General features: G+C 42.8%; 1 protein-coding gene across 4 annotated transcripts in view; it reads left to right on the top strand.

The window, feature by feature from the left end:
• Window positions 1–19362, top strand: part of PLB1 (phospholipase B1) — a 128951-nt gene that overhangs the window by 62393 nt on the left and 47196 nt on the right. For all 4 annotated transcript variants that reach the window (XM_075925371.2, XM_075925369.2, XM_075925370.2 and 1 more), the window contains 10 exons: window positions 689–754; window positions 1495–1595; window positions 3873–3954; window positions 4711–4815; window positions 5921–6016; window positions 6589–6660; window positions 7330–7452; window positions 13832–13892; window positions 14598–14656; window positions 15914–15987. In XM_075925371.2, the coding sequence (XP_075781486.2) occupies window positions 689–754; window positions 1495–1595; window positions 3873–3954; window positions 4711–4815; window positions 5921–6016; window positions 6589–6660; window positions 7330–7452; window positions 13832–13892; window positions 14598–14656; window positions 15914–15987 (839 nt within the window). The remainder of the gene's footprint in view (window positions 1–688; window positions 755–1494; window positions 1596–3872; window positions 3955–4710; window positions 4816–5920; window positions 6017–6588; window positions 6661–7329; window positions 7453–13831; window positions 13893–14597; window positions 14657–15913; window positions 15988–19362) is intronic.

Raw genomic sequence — 19362 nt, 5'->3', positions numbered from 1 at the left:
CAAGCAGAATTAAGCATGAGCATCATGAGGGCACAACACTTTTAACAATAAGATCTTATTGGACTATTCCATAATCTCATAAGAGAAGAGGTGAAATGGATACATTTAACAGAGCTATTCAAGTATATTGTAGAGGAAAATCTTTCCCTGGCAGAGGGAAATGCACAGGGAGACCTAGTAGACTTTCTCTCCCATTAATTTCTCTATCTGGTACACTTCCACATGAGATGTTCTTGCACCTGAGATTTCATGCAATTTAAGGACTGAATGGCAGGCAAGCTGCTAATAGCCCACACACCTGACTTAGGAAATACTTTGATATTTTATATTATATGAGAAGAATGTCTCCTCAGACTGCTCTCTGCTGATGAAAGTCTTAGTGGTAGCACAGCTATACTTCTGATACTAGCTGATAGTGAACATGGATGAAGTTGTGACATCTCATCAGTAAGCCCAGAGGAACTGGCCCTGTGAATAACCTCTGATGGTTGCCAAATCCTTCTTCTGTATGATAAGGACTGAGCTGGGGAACCAAAGATGCTCCAGAGCTTCTTATTGTGAATCAAAAGTTATACCTTGAATCAAAAGTTAAGAGTGCAATCACTGTAGTCTGAGACTCAGCTAGTAGCTTCTGTATCTGCCTGAGGAAACAGTGCCCAGAACTAAATTCTGTCCTTTGTTTCAACAGGTGCATTTTTCTCCTGATAACTACACCAACAATATAAAAATAGCTTTGGACATACTTCATAGAGAGGTAAAAAGCGATCTTTATTACTAACCTAGGGAAAGGAACCAGATAGGAAAGACAAATGTCTTGAACTTCAGTCATTGAATCTAGATTTATTAATTTGTCATCCTATTTAGTTTTTCATTTTCGCCTGGGCAGCCCTGCTGCAGGTGTAGATGTAAAAATAATTTAACGAAGTAGCTTACAGAAAGAATGGTGATTTGGTGGACTGGAATTCCACCTGATGTGTTGGAGCCAGGCTGTGTAAACTATTGGCAAATATATGGTATTTAATGACAGTCACATAGCTATGTGTAGTAGTAGCATATCTGCCTGCTCATTATACAGCACAACCTCAATTATTTTTATTAAGGGACCTATTCTGATATTCTTTTTCTGGTTGAAGCTGACAGGATTACTCATGGAGTCCTGGGCTCCTCATGAGTGAGGATATCAGACTTTTGTCTTGCAGGAGCAGCCATTTTAGGATCTGGTCTTGTTAGAGTCTTGAGTCTCAGTGGCTGCACCTCGGTCTTTAAGGTAGAGGAAACCCAATTTAGGATTTCCTGCTGAGATTTTGCACCCCGCCAGCACACTGGAAACCTCTACTGGAGACACTAAATGGTTGCCTGGATCAGCAGATTAAGAATTAGCAACAAAATAATCCGACCAGTCCTTGGCCTGGTTGGTTGCTCAGGAGAGCAAGGTGGTGGGTGGCCTTCCTGTTCTCTGTTAGCTGGCTTTGAGTTTGTCTATTCTCTTTGCAGGTTCCTCGGGCATTTGTGAATCTGGTGACAGTCCTTCATATAGTGACCCTCCGGGATTTGTACCAGGCAAAGAACATTAGCTGCCCAAGGCTAATCATGAGGTATGAAAGACTTATGTTCCCACTCTTCTCTTTGTTCAGCAAAAGCTGCAAGGTCTTCAGAAACCTTCCCTTTAAAGGAAAAGAATTACACCATTTCAGATAACAAAGTACAATTTTTCTGTGTGAATATTAAAATACATACACAGTATACATTATACTTTCAAATCAGTGATTAAAATACCTGTCTCTCTTTTGCGATCTCCAGCTTGTGACTACTGCTAATGGAATACCCATTTTAATTATATGACAGCAAACTAGACTTCCAACTACAAAACTGATTAAGAGCAAGCACACGTGGCCCAGCATTACATTGTTTGACAAAGGCAGCTAATTTCCAACATTATTAAAATGAGGGTTTGAAAGAGCTGATAAGCTTGAATCTAGCTCTGTTTAAATTCTAAAATGTACCTTTTCGACAGCTTTAAAATTCACATATGTCCCAATGGTGAGCTACGTTCTTTGAGCCCTAGCCCTACATCAGCTGTATCTCACCAACTGGCGATTGTTAGCTGCATCATTCTGCTGCTTCCAACAGTGGGAAGAGTAGGGGATCTGCATATACTGAGCAACCAATCAGAATATGTGGGGAAAGAAAGGAGATTCTTTCTCTATAGTGTAGTTAGTAGCCATTTCCATTAGTAGCCATGCCAGGTCTTGAGGTTGGTGCTTAGCACTGGTTGTGGCAAACTGGGAGCCAGAGAACCACAAGGTCTGTCTGAGCTTAGCACTCTCAGTAACAATCCCTCTGCTGTTGATTGTAGCTGAGTTCATAAGAGCATCCCACTGATAAGAGAAGGTGGTGGGAAAGATCTGCAGGATCATCTGTTGATTGATTGGAGTGTCACAGAAGGCACATGACACAACCTTTTGCTGTGATTTGGTGGCTCTCTGACTGTCAATAACAAAGAGGCTGTGGCAGACTGAGTGGTGTTGTCTTAGAATATCGCCTTTGTTTTGCTGCAGTTTCCCTTTAACAAAGTACAAGCATATCAAAATATCCCAAGCAGCAGGACCAGGCCAGGATGAAAGCCTCTGAGACTAGAGCTGAATGTTTCTGATCCCTCAGAAATGTATCTTTTTTTCTTCCCAACCTACCCAAATGTCCTCCTGCTGTCGTGCCTTTGTGGATCTATGGGCAGCAAGGAGATTTATAGGTTTGGCAGTGAGTCAGGTGTACAGGGCTTTAAACAGGCACTGTGCAGAAGACTTATGAATGGCATGTCACTGACATGTTTCAAAATACAACTTTGTACTTTGTTTTTCATACAAAGCATGCATGCACTGTTTCTTTAACTCTGTAGCAAACCAAGATAAGGCCTTGGCCAAGTTTCTAGGTAGACACTATAGTGAAGCATTGTTTGTTATTATTCTAAACAAAGAGAAGGGGAGAGGTAGCTTTAGGAATTGTATCCTCTTCCTTTTTCCACCAACGCTCTTTTTCCAGTGTTAGAGTAAGCTCCTCTTTTAGAAGTGACATGATAGCAGGAGAAAGGGATGTTTTCTGCTGAGATTTGTATTGAAATGGGGAACAGAGGTGTTTCCGGGTGATAGGAGCTGCAGAAAGAGATGGTCCCCTTCCTAGCAGGAGTGAGACTATAGGGAGTGACTGACAGAGCCAGCAATAAATAAAGGCGAGGGGGAAGCTGGAGCAAGTCTATGGAAATTTTGCTCTTGATTCTATCTGAACGAGGCTGCATAGATGTGCCCAAGAACAGAATTTGACCTGCAGTGCCATATCTGGCACAGTTAACAGTCTCCTCACCTTTAATTAATGCATTTATCCCTAGTAAAAGTGCTTCTGAGTTTACTTCATGTTTATTGGGAAGACCTACATATTGGAATCAATATTATCACGTATGATTCTTTCAAAAAAGTTCACATTTAAAGGAGTCTGTTACCCTGTGGACTCTTGCACTTCTTTTCAGAAAAGAAAAACAGTGCAGGCTGAACTTCTCTAGTCTGACAACATCCATGGTCCAGCATGATGTTAGCCAGATATCCACTTATCATGGGTGTGGTCAAGTTTCCTGCAGTCCCATAAAGTTTGCCCTTGCTCTCAGTATTCTGTGTTGTTGTTTAGCTCTAATTTACCCCTAAATGTTTTCTAAGAGCCCAGTAAGGAGTGGAAAGGTTGGTAATGCTGCTAGACAATACTGACTTCCCGTGGTTCAGCAAAGTCTCTGGTTCGGCACCAGTCAGGTCCCGAGGGTGCTGGACTAGAGAGGTTCAGGCTGTAGATTATAGTACAAAAATAAAACATCACCTCTCTTCTTGCAGGAATTTGTGTCCTTGTTTGCTGAACTATGCTGACAATTCCACTGAAGTGGAAATCCTAGAGTCCTTTAATAGAAGGTATCAGGTAAGGCAGAGGACAGTATTAAGAGATTTTAGCAGAGAATTCGTTAATAATCATTCTGTTCTTCTTTTCTAGCATCAGTCACACTTTGTTCTTCTGGGAATAACAAACAAATGGTCCTAGGAAGGATACTGTTTGAAGTCACTGACCAAGGGACCCAATCAAAATCAAATATCTAGTACAAATGGATGATGAAATGTGCTCACATTAGTCAGATGTAGATTAATAGAAATCACATTGAATTGGGTTGGAGGGGGCAGGTGAGGATCAGGCAAGGAATAGGGGGAGATAAGGTGCTACGATCTTTAAAATGTGTTTCAGTGAGGCTTTGAAATAGAGTGGCTTTGAAACAATTGAGGTAGCAGTTCTGAATACTCTACTTGCTGGGAAATTGGATTACATTGAGGAAACCCAGTAGTTCAAGAATGAACTCTGTGTGATGGAAGTCAGCTGAACTAAAAGAAAAATCCCTGGTTCCTCTCATAATAGGAAATCCTATTAGATTAACATGGAGTCTCTCTAGGTCAGTCAGATGGCTTTTGAGCAATAGATCATCTACAGCCCCCATGGTGCCTTCTGAGAAGGAAAATGAATGTTTCAGGAAGCTCATGCTTTCACTGCCTTGTACAAGAAGGGAGCCACTCTTGGTTTTAGGTTTTGCATGGTAGGATGATGACACTTCTGCAGGAGGGTTGGTGTGGGACTCAGTAAGCAGAATGCAACAGAAGGAGCGGTGAGTGATTCTTCTTCTTTCTTCAGGAGGGAACCCACCAATTAGTTGAAAGTGGAAGGTATGACACTAAGGAAGATTTCACAGTGGTTGTGCAGCCATTTCTGGAGAAAGTGACCATTCCAAAGACCAAGGTAAACAACTGAGCCTGGTTCAGACTCAGTGCAACTCCTTTTGACCCTCAGTGCTCTGCTTTGTTAGTTTGTCCAGTTCAAATGAGCCAAGATCCAAAGCTGTGGGAAATGTTTTTGAAAAGGATGGAGACTGTTGGTAACACTGCTGAGTGCCCAAGTCACCTTGGCCTCAGACATAGCAAACTGCATTAGTCATTAAGTTTGAATCCCAGTTGTAAAAGTTCTATAGAACATTTGAGTTTTCAGCCAATGGACTGATCTGGTCCAAGATAGTAACTATCATGTTCTCAGAGGCCCTCATGACTACAAGTTGAATCTCTCTGGTCTGCCACTGTTGGAACTGGATCGATGCCAAACCAGAGAATTTGCCAAACCACAGGAGGGCAGTATTGTCTAGCCGCATTACAAATACTTCCACTGCTTACTGGGCTCTTAGGCTGCGGCCACATTGCTGTTTTTTTGCGGAAGAGGATATGCAAATCGTGCTCGCATTTGCATATCTTCTTCCAATTCTTTTTGCGGAAGAGGTTTTTCCCATAAAAAACCCCATGTAGACAGGACCATTTGTAGGGAAAAAAAACTCTTTTGCAAGATCCTGTACACCATAATTTTTGAGGAATAATGGGTCTTGCAACAGAGGGGGTTTTCCGACAAATGGCCCCATCTACACAGAAATTTTTATAGGAAAAACCTCTTCTGCAAAAAGAACTGGAAGAAGATATGCAAATGCAAGCATGATTTGCATATCCCCTTCCACAAAAAAACGGCAATGTAGCCGTAGCCTCAGAAGAGAGTTAGGGGTAAATTAGAGCTAAATATCAGCCCAGAGCACTGAGAGCCAGAACTGGTGGGTGTAAACAAACTTTATGGGACTGTGGGAAAGTTGGTCACTCCAATGATAAATGGACATCCAGCTAACTAATATCATGCTGGTCCATGGACGTTGCGAGACCAGAGTATGCCAAACTAGAGAGGTTCAACCTATATTTTCAAGTTCTGGAGTACCTGGGAGTATTTGTGTTGGAAGACGAATGTGATAATGCATCATGCTGGTATTTTGTCCAGATTTTACCCCTTTTGTAACTGTACCTGTCTCTTTTCCCAGGAGGGGTTGCCTGACAGCTCATATTTTGCCCCAGACTGTTTCCACTTTCACCAGAAGACTCATTCCCAGACTGCTCGTGGCCTGTGGAACAACATGGTAAGATAGCAGAAGATCTCTCTACGTTTGTCTGTCTTTTCCACCCTATCCTTTGGCAGCAAAGAGCAATGGTCCATTATATAGTTACTGAGCCACCCTACCTCTGGTGAGAACAGAACTGTGTTCACTACAGATGGGCACTGTTGCCTTTGTGATATAAAGTCACCTGGACACAAACTGGCTGCATGAAAGGATACCTGACTAAACAGACTAGGCCACCTTCACCATCCAAGCGGGCTATTTATTTTTCACACTTCAGAACCTATCCTGAATAATTATGAATGACCTTTGCACCACAAAATAATCAAAGTGTGAGATATTACATCACTCATACCACATACCTAATATGGAAAGTAGCCAGTTTAATATGTGAAATGTTTTAAAGAAAACAAAATCCCAGGACAGTGAGTTTTATGGGTTGAGCTGCTATTTCAACATAGAGAGATACAGTACGTAGCAATTTTTGCTGTTCCATTTGTTTCCATAGGCTGATTATATTCAGCTATTCATGCTCTTCCATTCTGGTTTTCATTTTATTTCTTCTCCCCCCATGTTTTTTTTCTGGCATGCAGTTGGAGCCTGTTGGGAACAAGACAGATGCACATTTTCTTGAAATGGTGTTAACTCTCAGATGTCCGAGTCTGGTAGGTTTCAAAATAGTTACGCATATGCTATATACTGTACTGTTCATTTAAGAGGCAGTCAGAGCTTTTAATGGGAGATCCTGTGCGCTGCATTCCAGCATGGTAGCTCCATCACCTTGGAGAGGGTTGCTAGAGGGCACAAAGACAGCAACTTTGTGGTAGTGCATGAAAGCTGGAAATCAAACCTGACTAAACAGACCAGGCTACCTTCACCATCCAAGCTGGCTATTTATTTTTCACACTTCAGATAGCATCAACAGGAAAAGTAAAGTGGCAGGTCAGATAGACAGCTGGTGTCAGCCCCAAACCTCCCCCCCCCCCCCCCCCGCCCCAAATCAGTAGCTACCCTGATGCTGTCTGGTCTGGAATATTTAACATCCTTTTCTATAATAATCGGATGTTGTTAATCAAACTGGTAAGGGCACTGAGAGCGTCTGAGCTGGTGTGTGTGGTTAACAAAGCATTACCTGTATATTTCAGATGTTTCCTTAGTTGTATGCCTCATCAATATTTCTGCAAAACTATCAGAGGGGTACTTGTGTTGGTCCTGAGAACAAGAATATACAGTCATTTGAATGGTCTGCAGACAGATTTGAATGGGTGGCTGGGGAACAGATAGTTCCATATTCTTTGCAGCTCTGTGTTGACTCAGATTTCCTTATTTCATAGGTTGAGCCCTTCCTGAGGACATACAAGAACAGCAATTATACATACCCCAACCAAACTACCCCAGATATAACAACACCACCACCATCATCTGCCACTCCAACACCAGCACAGGAACCTGATCAGGTAGAGTGTGCACAGGATGTGGGATTGAATTCACTGGAGGAGTTTAGCAGGCTACGGGAACCAAATGCGAAGGTAGTTTTAGGGCTGTGCAAAATGTTTGTGTAACCAGCTAAACTTGTGCCTATTCAAATACCACATTAATCAGTCAGGATTGCTTTTCCAGTCTGAATAACACTAAAGGCCTGTCTATATTTGAAATGTATTAACTGGAGTTATCTCCCATTAAAGTGCCTTGCCTCCATACACACGATATTTTGTTGCAAATCAGCTAGCATTTGTCACACATGTTAATAAGCCCAATTTAGGAGTGGGTTTAGTGAGATGCAGGATGAATGTATCCACACAAAGTAAGTGTGGATACAGCTCCCTCCCAAAATAATTGTTATACATCTTCTGTGTCTATCTACTGGTATCCCATGCTGCTTTGCCAACTACCTGTGTTAGTCTATCTAGTTATGCTGAATATCCCTGTTTAAATCCTGGCATTCAGCCAGGTGTTGTTCTGGACAATTCTAGCCCATGTGGAGTTTGCTTATCTGTATCATCTCCTGATTGTTCATCAGTCATCTTCATGCTTTACCTTGGACCCTTAGTAAGATCCTGGACTTCATTGCCCTCTTCATGGGAGAGAAATGTGTTCAAGCCTGTCTGAAAGGCAGTCACTCAGCTAAGTCTACACGCAGGAAGACAGGCACATGTAAAAGAGGGGGAGGGTCTCCCATCCCACAGTAAGGCAAATGAGAGGTGGCTGGACTATGTGAATGCTACATGTAACAGAACTCCGGGGAGAGGTAGCATGTTCTGCAGTTCCTATGAAGAGCCGAACCACATGTTTGTTGGAGATATCACCACTCAGCCTCTGCATTCAATGGACTTGCTAATTGAGCCATGACCCCGAAGACAGTCAGTCATGGATATCCAGAACACCTCTTTCCATGAATCACAGAGGATCAGCCAGAACCCTGAACTAGGGTGGGAACCATTTCCAGTAAGTATTGAACTATATATTAAAATACAACTGTACAGAGGGAGAGTTATATAGTTTAGCTGAGGGTACTATAAGGGTGCTGTCATGCTGATCTTCCTTCTGCCTGCCTCCTGGATTTTTAATCCTCTCCCTTCATCTTCAATTCATGATGGCAGCCCTTCCAGAGTCAATAGAAACACTCTCTGCCTATTTTCCTACGACTATGCAAACACACACACACATTTAATCTAAATGCAGGACAATGTAGCACTTTAAAGACTAACAAGATGGTTTATTAGATGATGAGCTTTCGTGGGCCAGACCCACTTCCTCAGATCAAATAGTGGAAGAAAGTAGTCACAACCATATATACCAAAGGATACAATTAAAAAAATGAACAAATATGAAAAGGACAAATCACATTGCAGAACAGAAGGGGGATGCGGGGGGGTGGGAAGGGGGAGGAAGGAAGATAAGTGTCTGTGAATTGCTGATATTAAAGGTAGGGAGAGTGGGATGTTTGTGAGTTAATGGTATTACAGGTGATAATTGGGGAAACTGTCTTGGTAATGGGTGAGAAAGTTCAAAGACTTGTTAAGTCCTTGTTGGTAAGTGTCGAATTTTAACATGAATGACAGTTCAGAGGATTCCCTTTCAAGTGCAGATGTAAAAGGTCTTTGTAGCAGAATGCAGGTGGCTAAGTCATTTAGAGAGTGTCCTTTCTGGTTAAAGTGGCAAGAAACTGTTTTCTCTTTGTGATCTTGTCTGATATCTGTTTTGTGGGCATTAATCCTTTGGCGAAGTGTCTGAGATGTTTGTCCAATGTACATAGCAGACGGACACTTTCGGCACATGATAGCGTAGATTATATTTCTGGATGCGCAGGAATATGTGTTCTTGATCTTATAACTCACTTGGTTAGGTCCAATAATGGTATCAGCAGAATGAATATGTGGACAAAGCTGGCAACGGGGTTTGTTGCAAGGGAAGGTACCAGGGTTGGTATTAGTGTGGTATGTCCTGTGGTGGTTGGTAAGAATCATCTTGAGGTTAGGTGGTTGTCTATAGGAGACTATGGGTCTGTCTCCCAGAGCCTCTTTGAGTATGGTATCCTGTTCCAATATAGGCTGTAGTTTATTGATGATGTGTTGGACAGGTTTAAGTTGGGGGTTGTAGGTGATGACGAGTGGTGTTCTATTGTTGGTTTTCTTGGGTCTGTCTTGAAGTAGATGGTTTCTTGGTATTCGTCTGGCTCTTTCAATTTGCTTTTTTGTTTCTCTGGGTGGGTAGTTGAGATTTATAAATGCTTGGTAGAGATCCTGAAGCTTCTGGTCTCTGTCAGTGGGGTTAGAGCAGATGCGGTTGTATCGAAGGGCTTGGCTATAGACGATGGATCGTGTGGTGTGTTCTGGATGGGAGCTGGATGCATGTAGGTAACTGTATGAGTCGGTGGGTTTTCTGTAGAGAGTGGTGTCTAATTTTCCATTGTTGATTTGTACGGTGGTGTCCAGGAAGTGGATCTCTCGTGTAGAATGGTCCAGGCTGAGGTTGATGGTGGGGTGTAGGTTGTTGAAATCTCTGTGGAATATCTCCAGTGTTTCTTGGCCATGTGTCCAGATCATAAAGATGTCATCGATGTACCGTAGGTAGAGGAGGGGTGAAAGGGGACGGGAGTTGAGGAAACGTTGTTCTAGGTCAGCCATAAAGATGTTAGCATACTTTTGCTTCAACTACCCCAGACTAACACGGCTACATTTCTATCACTATTACACATTTAATCTATCTGTCTCCCTCTGCACCCTCCTCCCCAACACACTGCTTGTTGGCATGTTCCTCCTGCCCATCTCCCATAGTGGTTAATCCATGCAGTCCCTCCATGAAGCTTCTTGAAGGAGAGGCACTCTTATTATAGCAGCACGTACGGAAAATCAAAAGTTATGTTTCTTGCTCCGTTTCACTGATGCACTGAGCCTTGAGCCCACATGAAGTAGGAGATAAATAGCCTAAATCAAATACAGGCATTTCAAAAAAGCAAGGTTGTAAGGCACTTTCTAGAGTTCACTTCCAGCGCAGTCCCTCTTCCCCTGCTCCCCCACCGTTAAGCTAGAATTCTATTAATTTTGCAGTGTAATGTATGCTCAACTCCGTAGATGTTAGAAACAAGACTTTAAAAAATGTCTAAGTATGTCACAGTTTCCTTCCACTCTTGTGCTGGTTCTGGGGGCACCATCCTGGCAAACAGCAGCCTGGCATATTTTCCTGATTTGCCCATTTTTAAAAATCCAAAATCTTTGCCTTTTGGGGACATACTCAGTGTATCATTCTCCAAAACATGGAGGCTGTGTCTAGACTGGCAAGTTTTTCCGCAAAAGCAGCTGCTTTTGCAGAAAAACTTGCCAGCTGTCTACACTGGCTGCTTGAATTTGCGCAAGAACACTGACGATCTAATGTAAGATGCTCCCGCTCAGGGATAAGCCCTCTTGCGCAAATGTATTTGCGCAAGAGGGCCAGTGTAGACAGGGGAGGACTGTTTTGCGCAAAAAAGCCCCGATGGCGAAAATGGCGATCGGGGCTTTCTTGCACAAAACCGTGTCTAGATTGGCCTGGATGCTTTTCCGCAAAAAGTGCTTTTGCACAAAAGCATCCATGCCAATCTAGATGCTCTTTTCCACAAATGCTTTTAACGGAAAAACTTTTCCGTTAAAAGCATTTGTGGAAAATCATGCCAGTCTAGACGTAGCTGGATAGTCTATAGATGTGTGCATGCAATTATTAGTCTAACTCTACATTGCCCTGTTTTAGCTAGCCACTCTGCATGATTCACCTGATATTTTAACCCCCCCAAAGTTTACATACACACCCACACAACCCTCTCCTGCCATATGCCCAGAGGGTTCTTACACAAATTGGAAGTTTTAAAACTTCTAACAGATGCCAACCTCAGCCACGATTGAGAGAATATGGGAATAAAATTCCAAAATCAAGGAAAAAGCAACATTTTAGCACTTTTAGACTAGAGACTACAATTTGGATAAATGTTCCTTTTTCTCTTTTCTCATAGCACTAAGCTGAGGAAGGAGGGAGGCGAGAGGACAAGCAAATTGGTAGCATTGCAGATACGTCTGCTGTGGATGAAGAGACAGTGAAACCTCCTGAAACACTTGGCCTTGGAACTTCCGATTTTGTACAGCTTTATAAATGTTCAGTAAAGTTAAACTTGATGTATTCATTGCTATTGATTAAATAGAATTTAAAATGTCTTTACGGTCATAATTGAGTCTTGAATCATTCACTGAACTGTCCAGTATCACTGTAATAAAACTCACATGAACAATAATAGCAAAACAAGCTCTCCCTCCCAAGGCACACCATAAAGTGTACTAAAACAACCATAAACTGCTATATACACTTCAAGTATAATTAAATCCTTTTATTGGTACACATACAGAAGACTCAATAATCCTGATAAATAACCTATACAAAAGCATGTATATTTTTCACAAGAGGCCTCTATATGCAAAGTATGAGCACAGTGTCCCCCTCCCCACACACACACACACACACACACACACACTCTCTCTGCCCATGAGTAGCTGTGTCATTTTGTAGAGGCCTCTTATCTGACCAAAATGCTTTCTAAGTCTGCCCATCTCTAGCTTCTATCTACTTACCTTCCTTTCTCTCACAAAGGTTGTGCAAAATTGCACCAGGAGAAAGTTTCTCATTAGTCTCAAAGTCAGGACCCTCCATCTATCAGATTTCAGAATAATAACTGATTGTGTATTTAAAAGTTGCCTGGGGTGTGGTTAAAACTATTCCTTTTGCTTAGCCAGATGTCAAATAAAAGGCTTCATAAGCCCGGGAAGCAAGGGGTAAACTGGGATTGCCCTGAATGAGTAGAAAAATAGCAACACCATGGCTACGTCTACACTGGCCCCTTTTCCGGAAGGGGCATGTAAATGTCATGAGTCGTCGTAGGGAAATCCGCGGGGGATTTAAATATCCCCCGCGGCATTTAAATAAAAATGTCCGCCGCTTTTTTCCGGCTTTTAAAAAAGCCGGAAAAGAGCGTCTACACTGGCCCCGATCCTCCGGAAAAAGCGCCCTTTTCCGGAGGCTCTTATTCCTACTTCAAAGTAGGAATAAGAGCCTCCGGAAAAGGGCGCTTTTTCCGGAGGATCGGGGCCAGTGTAGACGCTCTTTTCCGGCTTTTTTAAAAGCCGGAAAAAAGCGGCGGACATTTTTATTTAAATGCCGCGGGGGATATTTAAATCCCCCGCGGATTTCCCTACGACGACTCATGACATTTACATGCCCCTTCCGGAAAAGGGGCCAGTGTAGACGAGCCCCATCAGTGTCCACAGAGTTCATGGAGTTGAAGTTCTATTTCTTATTGCAGAAAACAAACTCTGGTTTCTAATGATCATGGCATTATGACTTTTTCCAGACTACTCTACATTTATATTGGTGACCCTTCATGGTCACCAGCTAGGTTCAAAGCAGCATGGAGAAATATCTCTTTCTGTTGATGAATTCTGAAGCCTCGTGTGAAGAAGGGTGGCAGAGAATAACATAGATCCCATCAAAAGCCCCAGCAGATTTCAAAATCCCAGCTGTGCAAACCCATTTATAATCTCCACTATGTTGCCCGGTTTTGTGATCTGTGGAGCAGAATCTTCTTGATAGCAACGCTCACCTCCATGACAAAAGCCCCAGCTATGGATTTAGCCCCATCAAATGAGTTAGCTACTGACTGGTAGCAATAGGGGGAGAGTGGGCGGAAGCTTCCAGCTAGCAATTGCCTCATACATTTTCATAAAGAGGAGAGCTTTCATGTGGGTGTTCTGTTGCCATGCTGCTTGGCAGGGCTTTGAAAAGGGGAATGGCTGACTCTCAAAAAAACAGTTGGATAATGGGGATAAAATGGAGGAATTCTGAGAATTCTGCATTTTGACCTCAAGCTGAAGAACTTCATTGCCTGCCAGTAGACATTGCACCAAACATGTGAGAATGCATAGAGCAGAGCAGTGCACTGTGGGATGTCTGTCCATAACACGGAACATTTATTTCATCACGTTACTGTGCTGTGTGGCTGCAATAATATCAGGGTAAGTAATGCTAATCGTGGCTTAACAGAGTGGTATGTATGCCCCATTCACACTATAGTTATTGGCAGTTGCTTTACAAATGCACAGAACCACAACAGTTTTCAAGTGCAGACATGCCCTGAGTGTGACATTGATTTCAGTGACCGATGTCTGCCTGATTAATTACAGACAAACAGGGATGTGATTTATTATCTTGGCTGATACTGTGTTTCCTGGTCCAACATTATTATTGATTTCCTCCTCCTCTCCTTCCCCCCCCCCCCCCCCCCCACCGCCTCTTCCCCCACATTTTTTCTTCCTTTAGAATCATGGGAGTCAGCTGCTGTGTGAGGACAGAGCTCCCTCCAGCTCTTCGCCAACTTCAGGTAACCTGACCTATTTGGGGTAGGAGATTGTTTCTTCCTTACATCCTGAGGAAAGTTTTGCTTATGTTTACATAATTATTGGACTGTGGAAAAATTATGCCACTTAAAGACAATACTATTTATAGATAGTTAGGAGGTATGATGCCAAACTTTCCTTGTAGGGATTATTCAGACAAAGCAATTGCAGTTAATTTATTTACAGCAGATAATTCCTGTACTATGCAAAATATAAGGGCTGACAGAGCCTATAAATGGTATGGTCTAATGTTTGGGGCTGTGGATTTAGAGTCAGGACTTCATATTTTGTGGTTTGTTACCTGGTAGTATTCAACTTGTTAATGCCTTTTTCATACCCTGCTGCATTGTTGCAGCAGTTGCTATCCATATGCCTGCTCTGTAATACTGAATTACCCTGTCTTTATTCTGATTTCCCCAACACTGGATATTGGTCACTGGCCTCCGACAATGTGGCATGACTTGCTCTTTGCTCTCCCTTCTTTTGTCTGTGATCTTAAGCAAGCATAAGAACTTGTGACAAGATGAGCTGGAGAGGTCTCCTGTTTCATTACCTGGGCATTGCAAAAAAAAAAAAAAAAAAAGAACCTAAATACAGAAATACGGGGTGGAATAATTCACATCTAGCAGTGATGGAGAAGCATGGATCTGTTCCTTGTTGAGGCTTACCTGCATCTCTCTGCCTTACAGTGCATGCTCTCAAACCAGCTGATGTGCGAGTGATAGCAGCCCTGGGGGATTCTTTGACAGTAAGGACCTTTGTGTTTTTACTGTTTTTTGTTTTGTTTGCTGGTGGAACAGAACATTTTGTCTGCTTAGACTGGGGGCAGGAGGAGGAAGCTGAGCTCTTATTCTGGGACAGTGAGATACTCATTCATAAGCAGAAGACAGATATCTAGAGCAGATCACAAGGTATCAGATCCTCTGAATTCTAATTCTAATATTATCCCTGAATGGTATGAATTTAGACAGGTCACTTAAGCGTTTGCTTAAATCTTTGCTGAACCTGGTGTCAGAGGGTAAGTCCCATTGAAATTGGTGGGGTTAAAGCACATGCTATAAAGTGGACTGCTGAACAGAATGGACTGCTGAATTGCTGTCTCGGTTCATTCTGCCTGATAATTTGTTATTGCCTTCTCTTGCAGTGAAGGTTTTTTTCTAATTAAATAAAATGGCTTTTGCTTGCTTGGAAATGTGTGAGAAAGAAAAGAGATCCAAAATATTCAGACACTTCATAGTGCGTGATTAACTGATAACCAGGCTCTTTATCAAACTCACCATGGACTTAGTCCTTTATCAAACTCACCACGGACTTAGTTAATCTCCTTTCACATGTTTAGCAGGCATCTCCCTTTCAAATGTAAGTCCAAGGAATATTTGTGCAAACTCACCACATAACTTTCTGGCAGGTGTGATGCTGCAAATTTCTGCATATGTGAGGCCATTGACATCAACACAAACATTTGACTAAATACATACCATGCTAATTACTATAGTCAGGATTCAACCACAGTTGCCATGTGATAATATCCAAAATACAGCAATTGTTGCTGCTACTTTAGTATCTGATACCCTTGTGTAGGAGGGCAGAATTTGGTCCATGGACTTAATGTTCAGTCTTCTATCATGTGACAAAACTCATGTTTGGGGAAAATAGGGGACGGTGTGGTATAGCCGCCCTGCAGATTTTATTGACTAGAGCTTGAGAAGGCTGCATTACTTCTGAATAGGGAAACGCTACATGAATTATAAAACAATCCAGATGCACCTATATAACCTTCTTATATTTTATGCCATGTATACAGCAATAGTGTGTAAAGAATTTTTTTAAATGTATTGGTGCTATTTTTCATAAGTCTTCCTGAAAACCCAAGTGCTAAAGTAGCACAAGCTTGAATGTAATAGACCTTAAAGGAGAAACCTGTTTATGAAATAAATAATTAAGATCACCGAAATATATGACTGGACAAAATGTTCATTTTTTGGCTTGGTTTAATTGTATTTAGGCTGGTAATGGAATTGGTGCTAGATCAAACAATACCGTGGATATGAAAACAGAATATCGGGGCCTGGCTTGGAGGTAAGTCATTAATTAAGGAACTGAGAAAATATATTTGGTTTCTCATGAAAAAGTATAGGATTTTTTCACTTGTCAAAAACTGGAAAAAATGGTCAGGGTTGGCCTTTCTTTTGAAACATTGTTTTGTTATACATGCAATTTTCATTTTAAAAAATCATCAATAAATGTTCAACCAGCTCCAGTCATTAGTTTTTGACTTCTTGTACACAAAAGGTTTCATACACCGATTTGATTTATATGAATGGGTAGGAAAGTAGACATCTCTCCCAAAAGCCAGTGAAAAATCACCAGGGTAAAGAAATCACAGCTGCTGTCATTCAAGAGGTCTGCTCACAAGGTCTGCTCTTTATAAGTTTCTGTTAAGAAAAGAAAAGAAAAGAAAAGAAAAGAAAAGAAAAGAAAAGAAAAGAAAAGGTTCTGTGGAAAAAAACACACTTCTTTGCTGCTGTTTGGCTGGAAAACTTCCCTCCATTCCTCCGGTACAACTCAGCTGTGCTCAGTACAAGATCAGACAAGGGGCTAAGGAAGCTTTTTACTATGTTGATTCCCTAGTTCAAGTTAGAGCAGCCAGATGCCCCCGGCCACAAGGAGCCAATCTGGTTGCTGGGAACCACTGAGGCATAAGAATGTTCCAGCCATTCTTCTCTCTGGACATGTTTGTGACATGTAGTGATGAACAGGAGGAGCCAGTACAGCAGCTATCGGCCACTTTAGGGGTATGTCTAGACTACATGGCTCTGTCGCCAGAGCCATGTAGATTAGTTTACTAGACATACCCAAATGAAGCGGCGATTTAAATAATCGCCGCTTCATTTAAATTAAAATGGCTGCCGCACTGAGCCGATCAGCTGTTTGTCGGCTTAGAGCGCTAGTCTGGATGCTCCGCGATCGACATCAAAGGCATTTGACGACCGCCCCGGTAAACCTCATCCCACAAGGCATAACGGGGCGGTCGACAAATGCCTTTGATGTCGACCGCGGAGCATCCAGACTAGCGCGCTGAGCCGACAAACAGCTGATCGGCTCAGCACGGCAGCCATTTTAATTTAAATGAAGCGATGATTATTTAAATCGCCGCTTCATTTGGGTATGTCTAGTAAACTAATCTACATGGCTCTGGCGACAGAGCCATATAGTCTAGACATACCCAAGGGCTACATCTAGACTGGTATGATTTTCTGTTAAAAGCATTTGTGGAAAAGAGCATCTAGAGTGGCACGGACGCTTTTCCGCAAAAACACTTTTTGCGGAAAAGTGTCCATGCCAATCTAGACGCGCTTTTCCACAAAAAATCCCTGATCGCCATTTTCGCAATCGGGGCTTTTTTGCGCAAAACAAATCTGAGCTGTCTACACTGGCCCTTTTGCACAAAAGCTTTGCGCAAAAGGGACTTTTGCCCGAACGGGAGCAGCATAGTATTTCCGCAAGAAGCATTGATTTCAGACAGTAGGAAGTCAGTGTTCTTGCGGAAATTCAAGCGGCCAGTGTAAACAACTGGCAAGTTTTTCCGCAAAAGCAGCTGATTGTGTGGAAAAACTTGCCAGTCTAGACACAGCCAAGGAGTCCTCAATGCAAAGAGAATCCATAGGGGGTTGGTTGAATTGGCTCCAGTGTCGCTCTGTACTGCTGGAATTGAGGTTGATCCTTCCAGCTCTTGCTACCATGAATAGTCCCATTGTGCTGTAGATTTTGCAGGATCAGGCTTTTGTAGGATCACTCAGGGAAAACTGTCCAGATATAAATAAAGTTATCTGTCAAGTTGGGAGCATGGGGGTGAGAGTTAAATATCCTGGCTAACTAAGTGTTATAGTTACCAATGTTATACCAGTTTTTAAAGAACTAGAATACAATAAAATGAATGAAGTATAAAATAGTATACAGGTACTCACCAATTCAGTAGGAGTACTGCATTGCAGAGCAATTGGTTTCTTCAAGTCCTAAGGTGCATACGGATAAAATTTTCTATGTAGCAGTGGTCATCAACCAGTAGATTGGGATCTACCGGTAGATCTTGGAGCCTCTGACAGGTGATCCTGACTGGTTTGGCCAAGAGGCTATCAAGTGCCCTCACTTCAGCTGCCCCTCCCACTACTGCTGCGCATCTCCTGACCTTTGCCTTGGAGCTGACGCCCTTCACCACCAGTAGCCTCCTGCTTTCTGTGCAGGGCAGAGGAGGGAAAAGAGGGGCACTGATGTCAAGGTCCCTTCTCCCGTCCTATATCCTATCTCCACAGAGCAGAGTGTGGGACACAACAGGGCTTGGGAGGGAGTTTGCTGGCTGCCTTTGGGAGTGGTGCAGGGCCAGGGCAGGGGTGAGCCTGACTTAGCCCCACTGCACCACCACCCAGGAACCACCTGAGGCAAGCAGTGCCCAGTCAGAGCCCACATCCTGAAACCCCACCCCAGTCGTGAACCCCCTCCTGCGCCCCAAGGCCCTGCCCCAGTCCCAAGCACCGTTGCACCCAAACACCCTCCCAGAGCCTGCACCCAGAACCCCTCCTGCACTCTGACTACCTGCCCCAAGCTCAGCTCAGAGCCCCTCACACTCTCTAGATCCCATAAGCCAAGACCAGAGCCTGCACCCCAACTCACTACCCCTGCCTGCTGAAAGTGAGGGAGGATGGGGGAGGGAGGGAGGATGGAGTAAGCAGGGGCAGGGTCTCAGAGAAGGGGCACGAAGGAGGCAGGGCAAGGGTATTTGGGTTTGAGGTAGATCTCGGATTGCACTTAAATTCAAAAAGCAATCTCGTGCTTAAGAAGGTCGGAGACCTCTGCTATAAAGTATGTTATCTTAGGACGTTACATATCACTATGGGCAGTGCATGGTGTACACCCTGATCACTAAAAATACACTTAACATTACAACTCTACTGAACATAATCTAATCTTTCTTTGATTATTCAGAAGGCACTTCAAGATCTTGCAGTGCCTCAAGGGCATCATTATCAACATCTGTTAACATTTTAGAGGTTAGAAGGTACAGGAGATTGGGCTCAATCTATAATGACCCTAATGACACACCCCCGAAGCTGCTTATTTGAATAAATCCCTGATATCAGCTTGCTCATTCGTATCCTACCTCTCTTGCATAAAAGTAAAGTGCAGTGTGTGCAATTGCATAACCTCCTGGGCAGTATACTAGCCCTTGTTACTAGACTAAAGATTTGTATGGGGAGAGATCAGAAATGCTGGCTAATAGAGTTTTCCAGTTGGTAAAGGGCCGGATAACACTGCTTTTACTGTATTATATACCTACACAAAACCCTTTCCTTTCCTGTGTCCATGTTAGACTATTAAACCCAAATTAATTTTATGTTACATTTACTTTTCACTATTTAAATTGTTTGCTTCACTTGCACAGAGACACTGGCCAAT

Source organism: Pelodiscus sinensis, chromosome 3 (genome assembly GCF_052426305.1).
Source record: "Pelodiscus sinensis isolate ZL-2025 chromosome 3, ASM5242630v1, whole genome shotgun sequence".
In the NCBI taxonomy this organism is placed as follows: Eukaryota; Metazoa; Chordata; order Testudines; family Trionychidae; genus Pelodiscus; species Pelodiscus sinensis.
This window is presented reverse-complemented; position numbering and strand designations above follow the sequence as displayed.